This window comes from Crassostrea angulata, chromosome 5 (genome assembly GCF_025612915.1).
Source record: "Crassostrea angulata isolate pt1a10 chromosome 5, ASM2561291v2, whole genome shotgun sequence".
Taxonomy (NCBI): Eukaryota; Metazoa; Mollusca; class Bivalvia; order Ostreida; family Ostreidae; genus Magallana; species Magallana angulata.
The window spans coordinates 2,740,176-2,761,967 of NC_069115.1; the positions used below are offsets into that span (position 1 = coordinate 2,740,176).

The 21,792-nt window shown below is 36.3% G+C and overlaps 2 protein-coding genes across 2 annotated transcripts; both read left to right on the forward strand.

Moving 5' to 3' along the window:
* The first annotated feature begins 223 nt into the window (after positions 1–223).
* Positions 224–9,885, forward strand: LOC128182900 (uncharacterized). The gene is made up of 6 exons (XM_052851676.1): positions 224–607; positions 1,605–1,702; positions 3,181–3,243; positions 3,760–3,890; positions 4,640–4,787; positions 9,168–9,885. Exons 1-6 carry the CDS (start codon positions 535–537, stop codon positions 9,321–9,323), a joined length of 669 nt encoding a protein of 222 aa, XP_052707636.1. The 5' UTR covers positions 224–534; the 3' UTR covers positions 9,324–9,885.
* A 267-nt stretch (positions 9,886–10,152) lies between these two features.
* Positions 10,153–21,777, forward strand: LOC128182905 (perlucin-like protein). Its single transcript, XM_052851681.1, has 5 exons — positions 10,153–10,251; positions 16,666–16,769; positions 16,858–16,957; positions 20,921–21,152; positions 21,665–21,777. Exons 1-5 carry the CDS (start codon positions 10,197–10,199, stop codon positions 21,702–21,704), a joined length of 531 nt encoding a protein of 176 aa, XP_052707641.1. The 5' UTR covers positions 10,153–10,196; the 3' UTR covers positions 21,705–21,777.
* The last annotated feature ends 15 nt before the right edge of the window (positions 21,778–21,792 follow it).

Here is a 21,792-nt window from a genome sequence, read left to right on the forward strand (position 1 = left end):
ATTTGTTTCTACTTAATGTACATGTATAGGAAAAATCACCTCAGGAGTTAAAAATGAAAGTGCGAATTCTTATTTATTTTTTTAATGAAGTTTTAGGGCGAAAATTGAAAAACACAACAAACAGTTCATTAATCCCTTAAATTTGTTCTATCAATTTTAATTCCATAATCCTAAACAAAAATAAAATTAGAGAGAAATCCCATAGATTTATTGCTCAGTATACAATGTGTATTGGTCAGTATACCGCAGTAGACGAGCAGAGGCCGCCTACGTGGTTTAAACAAACACTCTTAAACCCTGTGTAATCATTCACCATTCACCGGTAAATTTTCTTGCACTTAAATCACAATAGAAAAAGGCTTTTCAAACTCCCTCAGCTGTTTCACTACACCTTTTATCGCGGCCCCGTGATTTAAGAAATGACATTGTTATTTGATCATGCAGTGGGATATATACCACGATTAAATTTACATTACAAAATCGCTTGGATGTTTTAAAGTCAACATTTAAAAAAATGATAAAGTCGGTGTGAAAATGCGCAAGTTTTACAGAAACAACAAGGACAAGTTGATATCTGGAATGTTATCTGGGAGTTTACTGGTCGGGGGTAAGAGAGAGAGAGAGAGAGAGAGAGAGAGAGAGAGAGAGAGAGAGAGAGAGAGAGAGAGAGAGAGAGAGAGAGAGAGAGAGAGAGAGACAGACAGACAGACAGACAGACAGACAGACAGACAGAGAATTTAATTGCCATATCAGAGATCAATATGGTCAAGGGTTAATTGATAAATTTTAATCGTACGAACTCAGAATGGTTATTAGGAATAAAAAACAACTGTTTGATCTTCTATCCGTCGAAATGTTATCATTTTTAAAATTAATAATACCATGATTTATACAATACATCAAAAACATTGCGACTCAAGTAACTGTTTATCATCCTGTAATGAAATTTAAAGCACCGAGTTTTAAAACATCATATTCAAATCCGATGCCCTTATTGTTCCGTCAACACGGTTCTGGGAGCGTGCGTTGAGGGGGGGGGGGGGGGTCCTAACAAGCACAGAGAGTCTCTAAGCATCTATCACAGTGCGAGATTCACTGTTCATTTATAACTTTATTTTGAACTTTACTTTCTAAATTCAACATTTGTTTTGTAGTATTTTCTCCCAGTTTAATTTTATGAAAGTTATTTATTCAATTAGTGATTGTCACTTTTCGGACTCTGTGTGTGTGATTTCAAAGAGACAGAGTGTTATAGTCTGAAGAACCGCTAAGCTGTTAAATCAACATTGTGTAATTATTTAAGGAATGAATTCAATATTTATTTGTTTTATACGATATAAAATGGTTTGGGGCAGTTTACGCTTTATAAACCGTGAAGCTTATGTGCTTATGTAATATTTTCTTCATGAACAGCTATATATTTGTATTGTCATGATTGACAATTAATTTTATTCTTTATATAAAGAGACGCTTAGATCCGCTCACGTAGATCACTAGGGATTCAGTATGAAGCGATCTACGATCTACGCGGGCGGATCTGTGTTGAATTTCTGACGTTTAGCAATATAACGGTGACAGACCGTCATTGGTTTTCTCTTTTATAGATTTGATCATCGGCGTCCTTGCCAGTTTCGGACTGTCGGAGCCGGTGTTTCCGGAGACGGGGGCGTACAGTCACGTGTTCGTGTTCCCTACAGTGATGGTTGGTAATAATTCTACACCATCTTATTTCTCCTTGTATTGTTTCCTGTAGTTCTTTTTTTTTTTTGGGGGGGGGGGGGGGTGCTTTATCACACATTCACCACGTCAGATACCTCGTAATATACAAAATATAACTGATAGATATTTCTCCGGTATCCCGTCATAAAAACACAAAGTCACATTATCTAGGTTTTGCAAAATCTGGATTTGTTAATATAAATTGATGTTATAAAATGCTTTCTTGCAGAATGTACCAGTTAATAAAAAAGCCTTACTCTGCGTTCCATAGCATCTCCTGTACTCTTTTCCCCCGGCTTATGCTTTATCGCTCAAATCCTCAAATAGCTGCCTTTGCATTTTGTTGCTGCTTATGAACCAGTAAAAGTTGTCTATCCTGCGTAGAGAATGAAATTGTACTTTTTACAATACCTAAATTAAGTCTGAGGCGAAGTATGTATTAAAAAAAATATGCAAGTGTTTAATCTAGTCTTGGATGCATGATTTATGCAATATCACCTATAAAAATGCTATATCAAATAATCACAATTTGTATTGTTATACTTTCATGTTAAATACTGAAATCTGATTGGCTCAGACGCAGTTCATAATCCGTTCTATTACCCTCAGCGTTAGCAACGCACTTAGCAACGGGTAACATTATGTAAATAGTGCCTGTTTGGGAGGGTAACAGTTGAAATTGACACCCCGAGAAAACCATTGTCAACCGACGCGAAGCACTATTTATTTTGTTATACTGAATGTCTTAATTTTTAAGAAAATTTTACTGCTTTTATATAGGAATAACGTGAATTCTACAGCGAACCGTACGCCCATAATTTTCGCGCATGTAACAATTTGTAATGTTACCCGTTGCTAAGTGCGTTGCTAACGCTGAGGGTAATAGAACGGATTATGAACTGCGTCTGAACCAATCAGATTTCAGTATTTAACACGAAAGGTTAACAATACAAATTGTTACATGCGCGAAAATTATGGGCGTACGGTTCGCTGTAGAATTCACGTTATTCCTATATAAAAGCAGTAAAATTTTCTTAAAAATTAAGACATTCAGTATAACAAAATTAATAGTGCCTGTTTGGGAGGATAACAGTTGAAATTGACACCCGTCGAAAACCATTGTCAACCTCCGCTTCGCGTCGGTTGACAATGGTTTTCTCGGGGTGTCAATTTCAACTGTTACCCTCCCAAACAGGCACTATTTATATAATGTAATTTTCTAAATAAAATATCTTGTTGATTTGTTTAATACAAGAAGAAAACTAGCGAATAAAGTCTTTAAAATGTCTGTTTTTGAAAAAAAAAATTGTCAGTTTAAGCATTATGCCAATTTGTATTGTAAATTAAGACGCATTCATTTTGTTTTGAATTGTGAATTGCTAATGAAGGGATAAATAAAATCTGAAGACCTCTTCTTTTGAGAAACATTCAATGCTGACAAAATGTTCGACAATTTTTCAGTTCGCAATATCCGGGTTCCTGGGACTGATATTGTCCGTCTACAGAGATGTGATGAAGTGGTTGGTAAGGTTGAATGTCTGTGATATCATTTAAACGCCATCTTCTAATTAATAAATTATTCACCTTTACTTATTGCAATTAAATCTAAAGGTGTTAGATTTCTTGCATTTCATCAAATTGTTGATTTTATTCAATAAGTACATCCAAGTAGTTAATTTTCAACTGGGTGTTAATTTAATTGTTTTCACAATGCATCTGGTCTTCCAGTCAAAGTAATTTACTTCATTTTTGTAATGTCCTGTACCTGAAAACAGTCTGAGAAACCTCAATGATGAAACATGACTGCAACGGATATTTGGGCGTGAATGTGGGATTTATATAAACTGGTAACATGACCACGCATTTAATGATATGCTTATTTAATCTGACTAATATATTTGTTACACAAAATTCTTCATGTACAATGGATGTAAAACAGAAATGTTACCCTAAATGCAGTATAAGACCAAACGCGTCACAGAAATCAAGATGTGGTTGCCTAATTATCATACTTCTGTAATAATATGTTCTTTGTTTTAGTTAAACATCCATGCCGCTTTTCTGGTAATGACCATTTTGATTGCGATGACGTCATTTATGGCGATTTCTAATAATGTAAAAACATTTGACCTTGACAACTGCTTCTTCAACGGAACCGTGTGTGATTGCAGGTAACTAGAATTTATGTGATTACATGTAACTAGATTCTATGTTATTGCAGATAACTAAAATATGAAAAACGATTGAATGATTATAGATTTATATAATTTAACGGCGGTTGCAATGTCATTAATTATTTAATATGAGCGACTGAAAGAATAAAAAAGACGTAAATGCAAAATGAACAACTTATTTTTAAAAACATGCTGAAATACGAAACAGCCCAGCTTAAAACAAAATTAACAGCCTCATTTGCAAAATCAACAGTTATAATTAAGAAGTGGGTCTTATTTTGTTATTTCAATTGTAGAAATCAAATCATCGGTAATTTTATTACTACCTTTTACCTACTCGTATAACTTACAAGTAACTTGAAACAGTCAACGGATTTTTTTTTACAAACCGCTTTGCAGTTTTTTTCCATTGTATGTTCCATTAGTCAATAATCTGTACGTAGTTAAATTTTCATTGACCAATGGTCTATCTGTATTTTGTATTGACCAATGTTCTGTCTGTATTTTCCATTGGTTAATGATCTGTTTGTATTTTGTATTGACCAATGATCTGTCTGTATTTTCTATCGACCAATTATCTGTCTGTATTTTACATTGACCAATCATCTGTCTGTATTTTACATTTATCAATGGACTGTTGTATTTTCAATCGACCAATTATCTGTCTGTATTTTACATTGACCAATGGATGTCTGTATTTTACATTGACCAATCATCTGTTAGGAATGATTTTCTGCTTCCTTCAGGGACGGTACGCCGATGGACGTTGATTGTGATACACTCTCTCACCTGCACGTGTTTGTCTTCATAGTGATTGTTACGTTTCTGGGGTGTGTCCTTCTGTGTTTGGTGGAGACGGTCTGGGATGCCAAGCGCATGTGCTGTGGTGATGAGGTAAATCATGATAGACTGCATGTGGTATTAGCTTAATACACACCACAACAGCTATATGAATACTTGACCTTAAACTATATTGTAATTAACGTGTCAGACTCACTCACATGGTTCAGTTACATTATTGTAACGTTTTCGCCTTAATGAGTTCGTATAAGATAGGATAAATTTGATCTGGTCTTTTATAATTAAATTCTGGTAGCGAATTTATGCTTGGTAAACCTGGTAGCGGTTATTTTGAAAGAAATCAACAACCAGATAATAAAGGTTTTATAATTATATTCTGATGATATTTAATTTCAATTAACAAAACAAGAAACAATAAATAACCAGTTACGCAGCGTCACTTGCTAGATTTTATAATAAATCCCCGAAATTCAAATAAAGTTTAATTAGAGTAAATTTTCCTATAAATAATTTCTTAAAATACACAAATTCAATTACCTTGCCATATTGGGCTCGTCTGGTTACGACTTTGTTAAACACTGTCTGGTAACGACTTTTAAATAATCTGACTTCTCAACTTCAAAAACTCCACTCTAAAAACTCTGACTAACGACTAAAATGCTCACGTTTATATAAACAACCTAACGTGACGTTGTACAACCCATTTGGTCGACTATTAGGTAAAAGCTACACATAAGTTCCCGCAACCGGAAGTATGAGAAAATAAAAGTACAAAACATACGATAAACATTGGATGAATTTCAAGGTAAAACAATGATATACAACAGATTAAATACATTTTAGACATATAATAATGATGAACAATGCTTCCGGTTGTTACTAAAATACATTAATAAATACAAAATGCATTTTATGAATACAAATAAACAATCATACATCAAAAATCGTTACATTATTTTAAAATGTTGATGAACTTTCATTGCAAAATCACATGTATAGAATGCAAATTATCAATACCTTTAAATAACCAGAACAAAATACGTTACTTTTTAGCTCACCTGAGCTGAAACCTCAAGTGAGCTATTCTGATCACATTTTGTCCGTCGTCCGTCTGTCCGTCCGTCTGTCCGTCTGTCCGTCTGTCCGTCTGTAAACTTTTTACATTTTGAACTTCTTCTCTAAAACCGCTTATCCAATTTCAACCAAATTTGGCACAAATCATCCTTATGGGAGGGCGAATATAAATTGCAGAAATAAAAGTTTGATCTGTATTCAAAGCGGAGAAAACCTTGAAACTGTAGAAAAAGGGGGGTGCATTTTTAAAAATCTTCTTCTCAAGAACTACCGAGGCAAATTCAACATAGTTTAGCATAAATTATCCTTATGGGAAGGAAAATATAAATTGCAAAAATTAAGTGGAATTTTTGTTTCAAATCTGAGTTATTACGAAAATAATAATAAAGGAAATGCGTGTTTCAATCAGTTTAATAGCTTCGGGTTCGGCATCCGGTAAAATGATTCCATACTTCTAAAACGAGGTTCTTTGTTTAAAGCAGCCATGACATTATACGAAAAAGGGTCGATCTGACTATGATGAATTTGCTTGTTGTGCAACAGTTCGCGTATGAAGGGAAATTTTGAAACATACAAAATATATTGGTGCCGATTTTGTGAAGTAAATTGAGGCTAAATATTTCAATGCGTTGACAGTTTTCACACATGACGTTGGTGTTAGCTTGTTCTGATTTTCGTTTCGTTCTCATTATGCTTTGTAACCTGGAAACTATCGTCTGTATTTCGTGATTTTTACGTATCAAATCAAACAGAGACTTCGGTAAATCAAACAGTTAACTGTTTACCTGCGCAAATTAAGCAAAATCGGATGTAGGGGACGGGTACTGAAATACAATTCATTCTATCGGTAATTCGGCATTATCTTTTGCGTAATGGTACATGTAGATTAATGCAATAGGTTTTGTTGAGATGCTCGGCATTTTTTCGAGTTTATTCAGTTTAAATAGAGTTTGATATCGCTGACGGAAATATGTAGGTATATACATGTATATATATATGATTCATTTCGAAAAAATAAATTGTGTTCTTTATTTGTTATACATGTAGTGCATGTTTCTTGTGTTTAATTGTTTACAATTTCTATTTACTAACCATATTTGAGTGTTAAGCTTCGAATTATAAGCAAGATACAGCGATTTGCTCACAATTCTATGTTTGTACACAGATCTTAAAAACTAAAGCTTAAAAAAGTAAAATATTTGTCAATATTTATTAAGAAAATTTTCAAAGTCTGTTCTTCCAGAAACCAACTTTAACAACTTATTGTATTGTAAACTTAACCTTTTTAGCTCACCTGAGGGTGGGGCCACAATGGGGGGTCGAAGTTTAACAAATGAATATATAGAGTAAATCTTTAAAAATCTTCTCCTCAGAAACTAATCAGCCAGGAAAGCTGAAACTTGTGTGAAAGCATCATCAGGTAATGTAGATTCAAAGTTGTGAAAATCATGATCCCCGGAGGTAGGGTTGGGCCACAATGAAGGATCGAAGTTTTACATAGGAATATATAGAATAAATCTTTAAAAATCTTCTTCTCAGAAACTAATCGGCCAGGAAAGCTGACACTTGTGTGGAAGGATCCTCAGGTAGTGTAGATTCAAAGTTGTGAAAATCATGACCCCCGGGGTACGGTGAGGCCACAATGGGGGATCGAAGTTTAACATAGGAATATATAGAGTAAATCTTTAAAAATCTTCTTCTCAGAAACTAATCAGCCAGGAAAGCTGAAACTTGTGTGAAGGCATCCTCAGGTAGTGTAGATTCATGGTTGTGAAAATCATGGCCCCCGGAGGTAGGGTTGGGCCACAATGAAGGATCGAAGTTTAAAATAGGAATATATAGAGTAAATCTTTAAAAATCTTCTTCTTAGAAACTAATCAGCCGGGAAAGCTGACACTTTTGTGGATGCATCCTCAGGTAGTGTAAATTCATAGTTGTGAAAATCATGACCCCCGGGGGAAGGGTGGGGCCACAATGGGGGATCGAAGTTAAACATAGGAATATATAGAGTAAATCTTTAAAAATCTTCTTCTCAGAAACTAATCAGCCGGCAATGCTGAAACTTCTTTGGAAGCATCCTCAGGTAGTGTTGATTCAAAGTTGTGAAAATAATAACCCCTGGGGGTAGAATGGGGCCACAATGGGGGGTCGAAGTTTAACATATGATTAAATAGAGTAAATCTTTAAAAATCTTCTTCTCAGAAACTAATTAGCCAGGAAAGCTGAAACTTGTGTGGAAGCATCCTCAGGTAGTGTAGATTCAAATTTGTGAAAATCATAACCCTGGGGGTAGGTTTGGGCCACAATGGGAGGTCGATGTTTTAGATAGGAATAAACAGAGTAAATCTTTAAAAATCTTCTTCTCAGAAACTAATCAGCCAGGAAAACTGAAACATGTGTGAAAGCATCCTCAGGTAGTGTAGATTCATGGTTGTGAAAATCATGATCCCCAGGGGTAGGGTGGGGCCACAATGGGGGGGGTCAAAATTTAACAAAGGAATATATAGGGCAAATCTTTAAAAATCTTCTCAGAAACTAATCAGCCAGATGTTTCTTTATAATTGTTAAGACTTTGGCCCCAGGACAATTCTTTGGCCTCCCGAGAAGGTTCATAGTTTGATGTACGTTTATATCTAATATATAAACTATTGTTAAGGATCATTTTGAGAACTGCAATACTCAACATATGATAAGACTATAAAATCATCTTGTTAGAAAAGGGACTAATGATTATAAACATAAGAATATCCAGGGGAAAATGGATTTTATTTATACAGGATCTACATGTATTATTGTACATTGTCCAGATAGTTTGTATTATGACTCCATTAAGCTGATTTTATCATACCTATTGTTCCTCAGGTGAGCGATGTGGCCCATGGGCCTCTTGTTTTTTTTAATAATTTACTCACAAGAGAAGGTTTTCCTGCAAAATTCCAAAAAGTGTATTTAATTGATTGAAGTGTTTTATTTCAGTAACTCTTTAGCAATACGGCGTATGTTATTATATAAATAGTGCCGGTTTGGGAGAGTAACTGTTGAAATTGAAACCCCGAGAAAACCATTGTCAACCGACGCAAAGCGGAGGTTGACAATGTTTTCGATGGGTGTCAATTTCAACAGTTACCCTCCCAAACAGACACTATTTATTTTATTATACTGAATGTCTTATTTTTAAAGAAAATTTTACTGCTTTTATATAGAAATAAAGTAAATTCTACGGCGAACCGTACGCGCATAATTTACGCGCATGTAACAATTCGTTGGGATTGCCAAGTGTGTTGCTAACGTTGAGGGTAATAGAACGGATTATAAACTGTGTCTAAACCAATCAGATTTCAGTATTTAACATGAAAGTATTATAAAGCTTGATGTTAGCTGTTTTTGATCTTCATTCAGATAGAAGATATCCCAGGAGTACTCGACTACGACGGAGACAATGTCCCCAGACAACACGTGTCCACAGTCCCCGGTGTGTTGGAAATAACCACAGAGGACCAGGCAACTAGTGGCGGACACAACTATCTCAAAAACATTGAAACTGGGGTGATATAGAGGGCCGCCGATGGTTTGTTAAAGGATTACCTTTTGCCCAGGATTTGCCGAGCATGCGCAATATATTAAGCAAAGACATGCCAGTTTTGCGGAGGATTACTGCATTCTGTGTTCAGATCTGCAAAGAAGATGGTGCTTTTGAGATGTTTTTACATAATATGAATGAGAGGAGATTTGCCCATAAAAGCACTGTTGATGTATTGCGATTCATTGCTCGTTGTTTCCTTTTAATGTGGTGTTCTATTGGTAATAAATAGTCATACTGTGAATCTCAGCAAAATACTTTAAATTGTTGTTTGTGCAAAAGAAAAGGTAAATGAACTTATAGCACTACGATGCAACAATATCACGAAGAGAACGGACTTCTAAGAAGGAGGAAGGAGAATTTATATTATTTTCTTAACATTGAGTAACATTTTAAAGTCTTTCTAGCAATATTTAAATTCATAAAAAGAAATATTACTAAACTTTTGCCATTGCACACCTAATTATATTTTCTTGTTTAGTATATATATGGACAAGAATAAATGAAAGAACATTTGGAGACGATGTAGTGGGTGTGGGTTTTAATTGTTAGGTTAAAATATTGACTTATTTACCGGCTATCAAAGACATATTGATAAAACAACATTATGAATCTCGATTTCTTCCGAAATACCAACAATTATAAAGGATGAAAAGCTCAACGCTTCTATAAATCTGTAACAACACTAAAAAAATCGAGGAAAAAATTAGTATAATACTTTTCTTTCCAAGGGACCTACGCAAAATTTCAGGTTGTTTCTTATTTGAGAGTGCTTCTGACCGATCGACTCTAAGATTACATTCAGTGCTTGGTCAATCAAGAAGGAATGCCTGACCTACTTTATCTCGATGTCAGAACTAACAATGGCGGGAGTAGTGAGTGTGTTTACCATACTGTCATGGGGTGAGTGTATTTCAGATATCGTATGTATCCCAGATAGAACCAATGTAACACAGCCCTGACATTAACGTATTACAATACTCATGTAAATGTCAGTTGTATATCCCAGATAAAACTAATGTAACACAGCCCTGACATTAACGTATTACAATACACATGTAAATGCCGGGTGTATAACGTCAGGTAATGCCGATTATTTTTATACTTGTATCTCAAAAATTTGACGGAGCATTAAAATATGCATGTTCTCTTAAACTGACTAGAAATGGGATATTTTTTCTTTGTATCGCTTTTGTTTCAGCAAGCGTAATAATAAATCAATCCGACATGGTAGTTCATCGAAACAGAAACGTGTTTTCTGTCTACCCCGGACAATTAGATGTAAACGCGAGAATGTAACAATGAATGTCGGTAGTTGTGTGATATCACCGTAACTATAATAATCTGTATACAAAGACGTATGGGTGTTCTTATCAGTGTATCTGTATTCTAAAAATGTTACATATTACATTTTCCCATTTGTCTGGATTTTAGTGTTATAACGTGTCTTATTATACACATTAATATGCATTAAATGTAATTGTTTACAATGATAATGTTACATGATACATATTTACATACACATTTATATTCTAAATATGTTACATTTAACTTGTTACATATTACATTTTCCCATTTGTCTGGATTTATTGTTATAAGGCGTCTTATTATACACATTAAAGGGGCATGGTCACGATTTTGGTCATATTATATTTTTCTGTTTATTTCTATTGATCAAATGGAATTTAAGAGTCAGTATTAGAGTTATAAGCAAGATACAGGGCTCACAGTTCTTTGTCATGTAAACAAGGCTGTGCCCTTTTTTGGTTTACATAGGTTTAATATATCAGTAAAAATCTTTATCAAGCTAATTCTGCTATCGTCTTATTCATTTGAAGCAGAATGAAACAGTTCATAACATTTAACACAGTCATTTAGGTCTAAAACATAAATTTTCACTTCAACATTAAACATGTAACAAAAGTTTTGTTCACATAGCAAGGAATAGTTAGCTCTGTAACTTGCTTATAACTCAAGGAATGACCCTGAGATTGTATTTGCCTATTAAAAATGCCTTACTAAAACATTGTACACATTTAAATAAAAAAAAGAAGATATTTTTGACCAAAATCTTGACCTTGTCCTTTAATACACAACTAATGTTATTAAGGTCTTCCGTTTCCAACGGAAGACCTTTCTATTATTGTGCGGGAAAATAATTAAGATTATTCTTATTTTTCTTTTTTTTTTTTTGTTTCCTAGACGCGAACTTTGAGGCTTCATATCTTGCTCATTTCTAAACGGTTTTTGCTCAAATTTTCAGGGCTAATGTACTTTACAAAACACTATCTTAAGCAATTCATAAAATGTAGAATTCCCTTTCCGTTAAAGAGTTATTCCCCTTTTAAATTTTTTTAGGGCCTTTTGTTTCCAGACAAAGGCTCCGAGACTATGATAGCAGGGAATGGGAATCCAACGAATTTGAATAACAGAGACATTGTAGTTGTGCACATCTGTTTATGTTTTTAGATTACGTTTTTTATTTAGGAAAAGGTAGGGGGTCAAAAAACAGGATTCAAAAAAGTGCAAAAATTTAGACATGTTTTCCTTTATATCTTTTGAACGAAAAAAATTTTGTAAAGACATGTAGAATAAAAGTTGTGCAAAATAACAAGGGCTTTCATTTGACACCAATAAAAAGGGGCTGGCCCCTTAAATTAAGGGCCAATGGCCCCTAAAAAATTTTGCTTAATAACTCAAAAACGGTTAGGATTTTGATATGGCTGTTGCTGGAAAAGTTGTTTGTTGGGATCTCATGAAGGTCGTTTCAATGTTATTTTGTAAGTGGTTTGTGTAGTATGAGTGTAAAAAGCTTTACATGTTAGCATGTACCTGTTTTTATTTGACAAGTTAACGAAAGACTTTGTGCGTACAACTGGCATGAAGTTACCGCAGAAAGTATGCTGGTTTATACAGGAGGCATTAATTCATAAGAAATTTTTTTTTTTTAGAATACATGGTTTTTTTTAGGAGTTTAAGTCGTTGTTAAGTTCTTATAGTGCACAATCCTTAAAAACGGGAATTGGAAAACAAAACATTCTTTTTCTTTTCTAGTAAAACACAAAATATGGAATGAAAAAATATATGCATTACCTTTTTAATATAAACATCATGCATTCAAAATCTACCTTGAATCAGAGCTGTGTGTGTACCATTACGTAAGCTCTCCCTCGCCCGCGGCCGAGAAAGTCGGTCACCGTGGTCGCGGCTGGACTACCTAGCGGTCAGTGGTTATCTAATACACGAGAGTTGCGTCTCTCATATATGAATTTATTTAGCCGCGAACTCAAGAATTGTTTTAGTTTTGATTACACAAAATCTTTTGTGGATTAAACGATTGGATGTCAAGTAAGAAATACATGTAGTTTATTTAATTAATAAAAGCAATGTCATTCTCTAAAGCAATAATAGACAAAGATCAATTGTGGGTTTTTAGTTTAAAATAAAGAACTTCTATTTGATAGAGTAAGGTCATTATACTGCAAACTTTTCAAATCTTCCTTGCTTCTGAGCTGTGCGTTTCTGTGCGTTGTACCTTTACGTAATCTATCCTTCGCCCACGGCCGAGGAGATCAGCCACGGCTGCATTACCTAGCGGTAAGCGGTTATTTAGTACACAAGATTCGCACACCGCGACTTACACTTGCATGCATATGAACGTGTTTAAGTTAATATAGCCGTATATACAAGAACTGTTTTAATTTTATGTTATAAAGGTTTGTCCTACTTGTATATATTTAATTAAATATTTGAGTGTAAATGAATATTAATGAACGATATTACTCCATATCGGAAAAATCGTTAGACATAAACTAATGGTTGGTTGGTTTATGTAAACTACTTTAAAAACTGTACAATTAATGTTTTAAATCAACACCCCCCACCCCACCCCCCTCAAATATTAAACCTTTAAATAATGATCATCCCTCGCACATGGCTGAGGAGATCCGGCGCGAGTGGTTAAGTGATCCGCGGTCGGTTCGTGTTTTTCTACATGTACCTTATGACGCGTTTATGTTTCATATTTTGCACGGACACAACTTTATTTTATTATGTTTTCAACTATTATATTGGTTTAAGATAAAGTTATTTTACTTTTACAGTTGATTAAGCATTGATTTATACGATAGCGTACAAGGTAGTTTAAAAATCAAATCAAATTATAATCAAAGTTCCATGTTACATGTTTGCGGTAGGTGCTAGCACGATAAAGGAATGCCCTGAATTGAGGCATTCGATGATTATTTTAGAAAATATTCACATGAGTTTAAACAACTTTAGATTAGATTCTATCGGTCACATATTAATCACTTCTGTAGTTTCATTGTGGAAGCGAACTCATTGCTGCCCCCCCCCCCCACTCCTCCCGCCCCGCTGACAGGTGCTCGCGCTGGATTTTTTTTTAATTGGAGAAAAGATATCAAGATCTGTCGAAAAACATTTTTGGTGGTTTCTTCTTATGTGTAACATTTTGTTTCACTTTCCCACCCCTTTGTTTATTCGGCCAGTCTGTGTTAATTCAATTGCCGCATGCGATCGAGAATCTTGTGCCGCTTCAGCGCACACAGCTCAGAACATTTATAGCCCCAGGTCAACAATTGTTATGTAATTGAGTAACAGTTGGAAGGGTGATTTTACTACATAAAATAATAAAATCATAATATAATCTATTTTAATTGAGTACCATGCGTATAGATTCCCATAATAATTATTTTTTTTATTTCCTTTCAATGTTTACATTTAATTTTGTTCAAATAATTAATAAATTTTCTATCATTTAAATTGTGTGCTTTATCAATTTCTGATCAAATTCATTAATTTTCCATTGGCTTTTGACAAAAGAGAGACGCCTGACCATCCAATGAAAACAAATACACAGAGTTTGATTGACAGGTTCAGCCAGGTGCAGGTCTCGCCCGATGTCCGAGGTTATGTGTGCTGCTTGTACACAGCCGAATGGTCTCAGTAAGAGTTATCGATGTAAATAGATAATAAAAATACATGCTTATCAAAACATGATCGTGCAAGTTAAAGTTGATTTAGGTTTGTTCCAATAGAAATCATGTTTCGCTAACTGTATTTAATATTTTTTATGTATAGCGAATTTTAATATTGTTTCAGTACTGAAACATCGCATGAAAACGTTAAATATACATGTACTCTGTAACTAGTCGTCTTTTAATACATATACCTTTCTTTTGTTTGTTAAAAATTCGTTCAATTTTGTTAAAGTAATGTAAAACACGCGCGCCATTTTGAAACAATTAACTTGTCAGAGAGTTCCGAATGAAATCTGATGAACGTTTCAAACGGTTCTCGCACGCTTTGCTCGAAACGATTTACACGCTTTGCCCGAAACGCTAAACGGTTTACATGAAACTCTAAAAGGTTTACACGAAACGTTTCTCGCACGTTGGCCGCACGCTTTTTTGGTGTAGTAGTACGTTTTAGGGTCTGTAAATTTTGTCAGCACGCAATTCTAAACTTGCACATAGTCTTCTAAAATTTAGAAATATTTTAATATAGAAGTTATCTTTGAGAAAAGTTTACGTGTTTTGTAGGCGAGTTCAGTTTAAAAAAGAAATACAATTCCTGACATGAATCATAAGTACATACTGTTTAATGTTTATAACAATGCTTGCTACCCTTTGAAAATTTAACTCGCCATTAAACATGATCTCATTTTTTAAACAATGTTTGAAACGATTACATAAACTCTGCTCGACGAATAGTTTTCCTAAAATATTTTCTTCCTTTCTTTTTTCAAAACACGTTTTATATACAGACTTTCAATTACAACACATTTTTATAACAAAAGCAGAACTGAAAGTATAGTCATTATAATCGTAACATATATTTTCAACTCGCAGCAACAACGGAAGACCTACTCGGGGCTTTGCCACGAGCTCTGCTCTAGTTGTTTATAATGATTATGTTACATGATACATATTTACGTTGTACATATTGTTAATCATTGAAAGTTATTTTGTTACATAAAACGTGTCACATTATATGACCTGTAATATATTAACGGCGAATAATGTAACATTCAACATAATCAAACATGCTCATTAATTGATTTTTATTATCAGTGTTTTAAACGATAGAAAGTTTATTGTTCCCCTCGACAGCAACTACTTCCCTCGGCTTCGCTTGGGGGAAAATAGACTTGATATCGTCCTCTTAGCCTGTAAATATGGATATGATATTTTATGAATTGTTATTTATTGACAGTGATAATAGTTTTATATGAATTGTTATTTGTTGACAGTAAATACTGAGGACTGTTTTATGTTACTTTCTTCATTAAACACGACGGCATAGTGAAACTTCTATGTAACTCACAATTTGTGGTTAGATTATTCACATTGCTATTTTAACAGTTATGCTGTTAATTACATGTAACGTGAAACAGCGTACATACTTAATTTGGTGTAATTTGTGCTACATTATACACGGTGTAATTTGTTGTTACACCTAAAACGATGTAATTTGTTACATTATACACTGTTTAATCAGTTGGTACATAACACGATGTAATCTGATGTTGCATTACATTGTTTTATTACATACTTAGTAATAAATACAGGTTTTTTGCATATGTGATACAGATGACATCACAAAATCCGTATCGGCCTCCGGGGCTGATACAGGTTATCAGCCCTCCAGGGCTGATGCGGATCCGTATCACACCCCTTGCGGTACCCCTCTGCCTTTTCTGGCTACGGCATTTGTGCATGTTTACAGACGAAAAATAAAAAATTTTCAGTTACAATCGACATTTTTAAGTGCAGTTGAAAACTTCAAATGCTAGCAAATGTTTTAAAGCCGTCAACTTTTAATCCTGATGAAATTCCGTTCTGTAGCTTCATGTTTGTTAAAACAAGAAGAACTCATATTTTTTATTAAATACATGTACATGTCCAGACTTTTTTCAAATGATATGAATAATCAATTTGTTCAAGTTGATGGGTTTTCTTTTTAAATTTATTACTAAGTATGTATTAAATATAATAATAGATACCCTTTTCCATATCACAGCTTGTATCAGCCCTCGACCAATATCATCCCTCGGGCCTTCGGCCCTCGGGCTGATATTGGAGTCTCGGGCTGATACAAGCTGTGATATGGAAAAGGGTATGTATTATTCTCTATATATTACACAGAGTGTGTTCTATTTAAACATCATACACGATGCATTTTTATGTTACAATACACGGTGTAATTTGTTGTTACATTACATACAGTGTAATTTGTTTTTTCATCACGCATAATGTAATATATTGTTACATTTCACATGGTATAATGTGTTGACAGTTTTGGCTGTGGGGGTGTATTCCGCCTGTCCCCGGGGCTGGCTGGCCGTCTCGGACGACTGTCTGATGTTTGCGAAAGGTCGCCTTTCCTGGATTGATGCTGCAGTACGATCTCTCTCTCTCTCTCTCTCTCTCTTGCTCTTTCTCTCTATCTCTCTCTTTTTCTATCTAAACTATTCATCTAACTTCACAGAAAAGCTGCAAGCACAACAACGAGTCCGTCCTGGTGACGATCGATAGCTACGACAAGATGGCGCAGATCAACACCATAGCCAAGGTCCTGGCCAGTCCAAGTAAGCAGATAAACTCTATAGCTAAGGTCATGGCCAGTCTAAGTTAGCAGATAAACTCTATAGCGAAGGTCCTGGCCAGTCGAAGTAAGCAGAAAAACTCTATAGCCAAGGTCCTGGCCAGTCCAAGTAAGCTGATTAACTCTATAACTAAGGTCATGGCCAGTCCAAGTAAGCTGATAAACTCTAAAGCTAAGGTCCTGGCCAGTCCATGTAAGCAGATAAACTCTAAAGCTAAGGTCCTGGCCAGTCCAAGTAAGCAGATAAACTTTATTGCGAAGGTCCTGGCCAGTCCAAGTAAGCTGATTAACTCTATAACTAAGGTCCTGGCCAGTCCAAGTAAGCTGATAAACTCTATAGCCAAGGTCCTGGCCAGTCCAAGTAAGCTGATTAACTCTATAACTAAGGTCCTGGCCAGTCCAAGTAAGCAGATAAACTCTATAGCCCCAGCCAAGGTCCTGGCCAGTCCAAGTAAGCTGATAAACTCTATAGCAAAGGTCCTGGCCAGTCCAAGTAAGCAGAAAAACTCTATAGCCAAGGTCCTGGCCAGTCCAAGTAAGCAGATAAACTCTATAGCCAAGGTCCTGGCCAGTCCAAGTAAGCAGATAAACTCTATAGCCAAGGTCCTGGCCAGTCCAAGTAAGCAGATAAACTCTATAGCCCCAGCCAAGGTCCTGGCCAGTCCAAGTAAGCTGATAAACTCTATAGCAAAGGTCCTGGCCAGTCCTGGCCAGTCCTGGCCAGTCCAAGTAAGCAGATAAACTCTATAGCCAAGGTCCTGGCCAGTCCAAGTAAGCTGATAAACTCTATAGCCAAGGTCCTGGCCAGTCCAAGTAAGCAGATAAACTCTATAGCCAAGGTCCTGGCCAGTCCAAGTAAGCTGATAAACTCTATAGCAAAGGTCCTGGCCAGTCCAAGTAAGCAGATAAACTCTATAGCCAAGGTCCTGGCCAGTCCAAGTAAGCAGATAAACTCTATAGCCAAGGTCCTGGCCAGTCCAAGTAAGCTGATAAACTCTATAGCAAAGGTCCTGGCCAGTCCAAGTAAGCAGATAAACTCTATAACTAAGGTCCTGGCCAGTCCAAGTAAGCAGATAAACTCTATAGCAAAGGTCCAGGCCAGTCTAAGTAAGCAGATACACTCTATAGCCAAGGTCCTGGCCAGTCCAAGTAAGCAGATAAACTCTATAGCCAAGGTCCTGGCCAGTCCAAGTAAGCAGATAAACTCTATAGCCCCAGCCAAGGTCCTGGCCAGTCCAAGTAAGCTGATAAACTCTATAGCCAAGGTCATGGCCAGTCTAAGTAAGCAGATAAACTTTATAACTAAGGTCCTAGCCAGTCCAAGTAAGCAGATAAACTCTATAGCCAAGGTCATGGCCAGTCTAAGTAAGCAGATAAACTTTATAGCTAAGGTCCTGGCCAGTCCAAGTAAGCAGATAAACTCTATTACTAAGGTCCTGGCCAGTCCATGTAAGCAGATAAACTCTATAACTAAGGTCATGGCCTGTACAAGTAAGCAGATAAACTCTAAAGCTAAGGTCCTGGCCAGTCCAAGTAAGCAGATAAACTCTATAGCCAAGGTCCTGGCCAGTCCAAGTAAGCAGATAAACTCTATAGCTTAGGTCCTGGCCAGTCCAAGTAAGCAGATAAACTCTATAGCTAAGGTCCTGGCCAGTCTAAATTAGCAGATAAACTCTATAGCCAAGGTCCTGGCCAGTCCAAGTAAGCAGATAAACTCTATAGCCAAGGTCCTGGCCAGTCCAAGTAAGCTGATAAACTCTATAGCCAAGGTCCTGGCCAGTCCAAGTAAGCAGATAAACTCTATAGCCAAGGTCCTGGCCAGTCCAAGTAAGCTGATAAACTCTATAGCCAAGGTCCTGGCCAGTCCAAGTAAGCAGATAAACTCTATAGCCAAGGTCCTGGCCAGTCCAAGTAAGCAGATAAACTCTATAGCCAAGGTCCTGGCCAGTCCAAGTAAGCTGATAAACTCTATAGCAAAGGTCCTGGCCAGTCCAAGTAAGCAGATAAACTCTATAACTAAGGTCCTGGCCAGTCCAAGTAAGCAGATAAACTCTATAGCTAAGGTCATGGCCAGTCCATGTAAGCAGATAAACTCTAAAGCTAAGGTCCTGGCCAGTCCAAGTAAGCAGATAAACTCTATAGCCAAGGTCCTGGCCAGTCCAAGTAAGCAGATAAACTCTATAGCCAAGGTCCTGGCCAGTCCAAATAAGCAGATAAACTCTATAGCCCCAGCCAAGGTCCTGGCCAGTCCAAGTAAGCTGATAAACTCTATAGCCAAGGTCATGGCCAGTCTAAGTAAGCAGATAAACTTTATAACTAAGGTCCTAGCCAGTCCAAGTAAGCAGATAAACTCTATAGCCAAGGTCATGGCCAGTCTAAGTAAGCAGATAACCTTTATAGCTAAGGTCCTGGCCAGTCCAAGTAAGCAGATAAACTCTATAACTAAGGTCCTGGCCAGTCCATGTAAGCAGATAAACTCTATAACTAAGGTCATGGCCTGTACAAGTAAGCAGATAAACTCTAAAGCCAAGGTCCTGGCCAGTCCAAGTAAGCAGATAAACTCTATAGCCAAGGTCATGGCCCGTCCAAGTAAGCAGATAAACTCTATAGCTAAGGTCCTGGCCAGTCCAAGTAAGCAGATAAACTCTATAGCCAAGGTCCTGGCCAGTCCAAGTAAGCAGATAAACTCTAAAGCTAAGGTCCTGGCCAGTCCAAGTAAGCAGATAAACTCTATAGCCAAGGTCCTGGCCAGTCCAAGTAAGCAGATAAACTCTATAGCTTAGGTCCTGGCCAGTCCAAGTAAGCAGATAAACTCTATAGCTAAGGTCCTGGCCAGTCTAAATTAGCAGATAAACTCTATAGCCAAGGTCCTGGCCAGTCCAAGTAAGCAGATAAACTTTACAGCCAGGGTCCTGACCAGTCCAAGTAAGCAGATAAACTCTATAACTAAGGTCCTGGCCAGTCCATGTAAGCAGATAAACTCTATAACTAAGGTCCTGGCCAGTCCATGTAAGCAGATAGACTCTATAACTAAGGTCCTGGCCAGTCCATGTAAGCTGATAAACTCTATAACTAAGGTCCTGGTTAGTCCAAGTAAGCAGATAAACTCTATAACTAAGGTCCTGGCCAGTCCAAGTAAGCAGATAAACTCTATAGCCAAGGTCCTGGCCAGTCCAAGTAAGCAGATAAACTCTATAGCCAAGGTCCTGGCCAGTCCAAGTAAGCAGATAAACTCTATAACTAAGGTCCTGGCCAGTCCATGTAAGCAGATAAACTCTATAGCTTAGGTTCTGTCCTCAGGATCATGAAGCAATCTTAGACTTAAGTAAAAAAAATTGTACATTATTTTAATGTCTCTAGATTGAAAACACTGACAAAATTGAAATGCTACTAAAATTGGCTTGATATAATTTGTTAATTACAAATTTTAAGCGTCTTTTTATGATAAACAATAATTTTATGGCTGACTGAAATTTTGACTTAAACTGAAATTCCTTCATGATCCTGAGGCCTGGCCAGTCGAAGTTAGCATATAAACCCAATAACTATGCTAGGTTATGATAAGTTACGTTAGCAGATAAACCCAATAGCTAAGGTTCTGAAATATCCAACCAGTTGAAGTATGCAGTCTGTCCAAGAAAGCAGAATAGTTTGCATATCAAGATAATGTGAAATTATAGAATGCATCAACAGCTTGTGTTAATTAATTGACATGACGCACATTATTTAAGAAATAAATTCAATGTCTACCCAAGTTATACTCGTATAACCTGGGTTGGGACAATTTACGCTTTATAATCCGCGAAGGATTTGAACTCAACTCCAATAGGATTTCAAAATCCGACAGGAAATCCTAAACTGTAGGTTAATCTTTATTTTAATAATTTCTGTCTCTCGTCATCCTTTATAATCGTTCTTCATTCATTTCAATCACCGCACCGTCCAGCTATCGGCATGATCGGGTTTTGGACTGGGGGTAACGACTTCGGGATTGAGGGGGTGTGGCGATGGGAGGAGACTAATGAACAGATCAGCGGCTTCACCAACTGGGCCCCCGGAAGTCCCGACGGGAAGTCGGCGGAGAACTGCATGACGGTAGGATTCGCCCCTAACAGCACGGATACGTTCTGGAAGGATGCGCCGTGTAGTGGCCACCATAACTACATCTGTCAATTTAGGTATACGTGTATGTATGTAGCTATTTTGTAAGAAAAGATACGCGTGGATCTAATAGAGGGCGTGGGGGTGGAGGTCTGGACCTCCCTTTATTTGGAAATATGAAAGTTATAAAATATTTATTGTAAAATTACCGAAATTTACACTAGGATTCTCTGGTTAACAAAACTATTCCTCGAAATCCCGCTTTGAAAAATGTCTTCATCTTCGCATGAAGATGATCTTTGTTTTTGACATGTACTACATTTATATCATCTACATTTAAGCCTATTCAAAATCGATAGTACGGAGGCAATATATATTTACTGTGCACGGATATTTCTAATTGTTTAACTCACCTTTAGTTGTGCAAGTCGTAAAGATCTGTTGAGCCCTTCAAAATTCGTAGGACATTTTTGAAAATTATCGTCTTAAATGTTAACAACTACGTATACATTTTGGTACACTTTTTTTTACAGAGGTAACGACCAGTATGAAAAGATCGCTAACTGCGCTGTTTATTTTATATTTTCAGCCTGAACACCGGCGGATCACAGGTGATCGGGAGGAAATGACTTGACACGTGTTTTGTAAAATATTAATGTTATAAACGAGTTCTTATAATAAATGGACGATAAGTTTAGCTTACTCTTTGTTTATCTT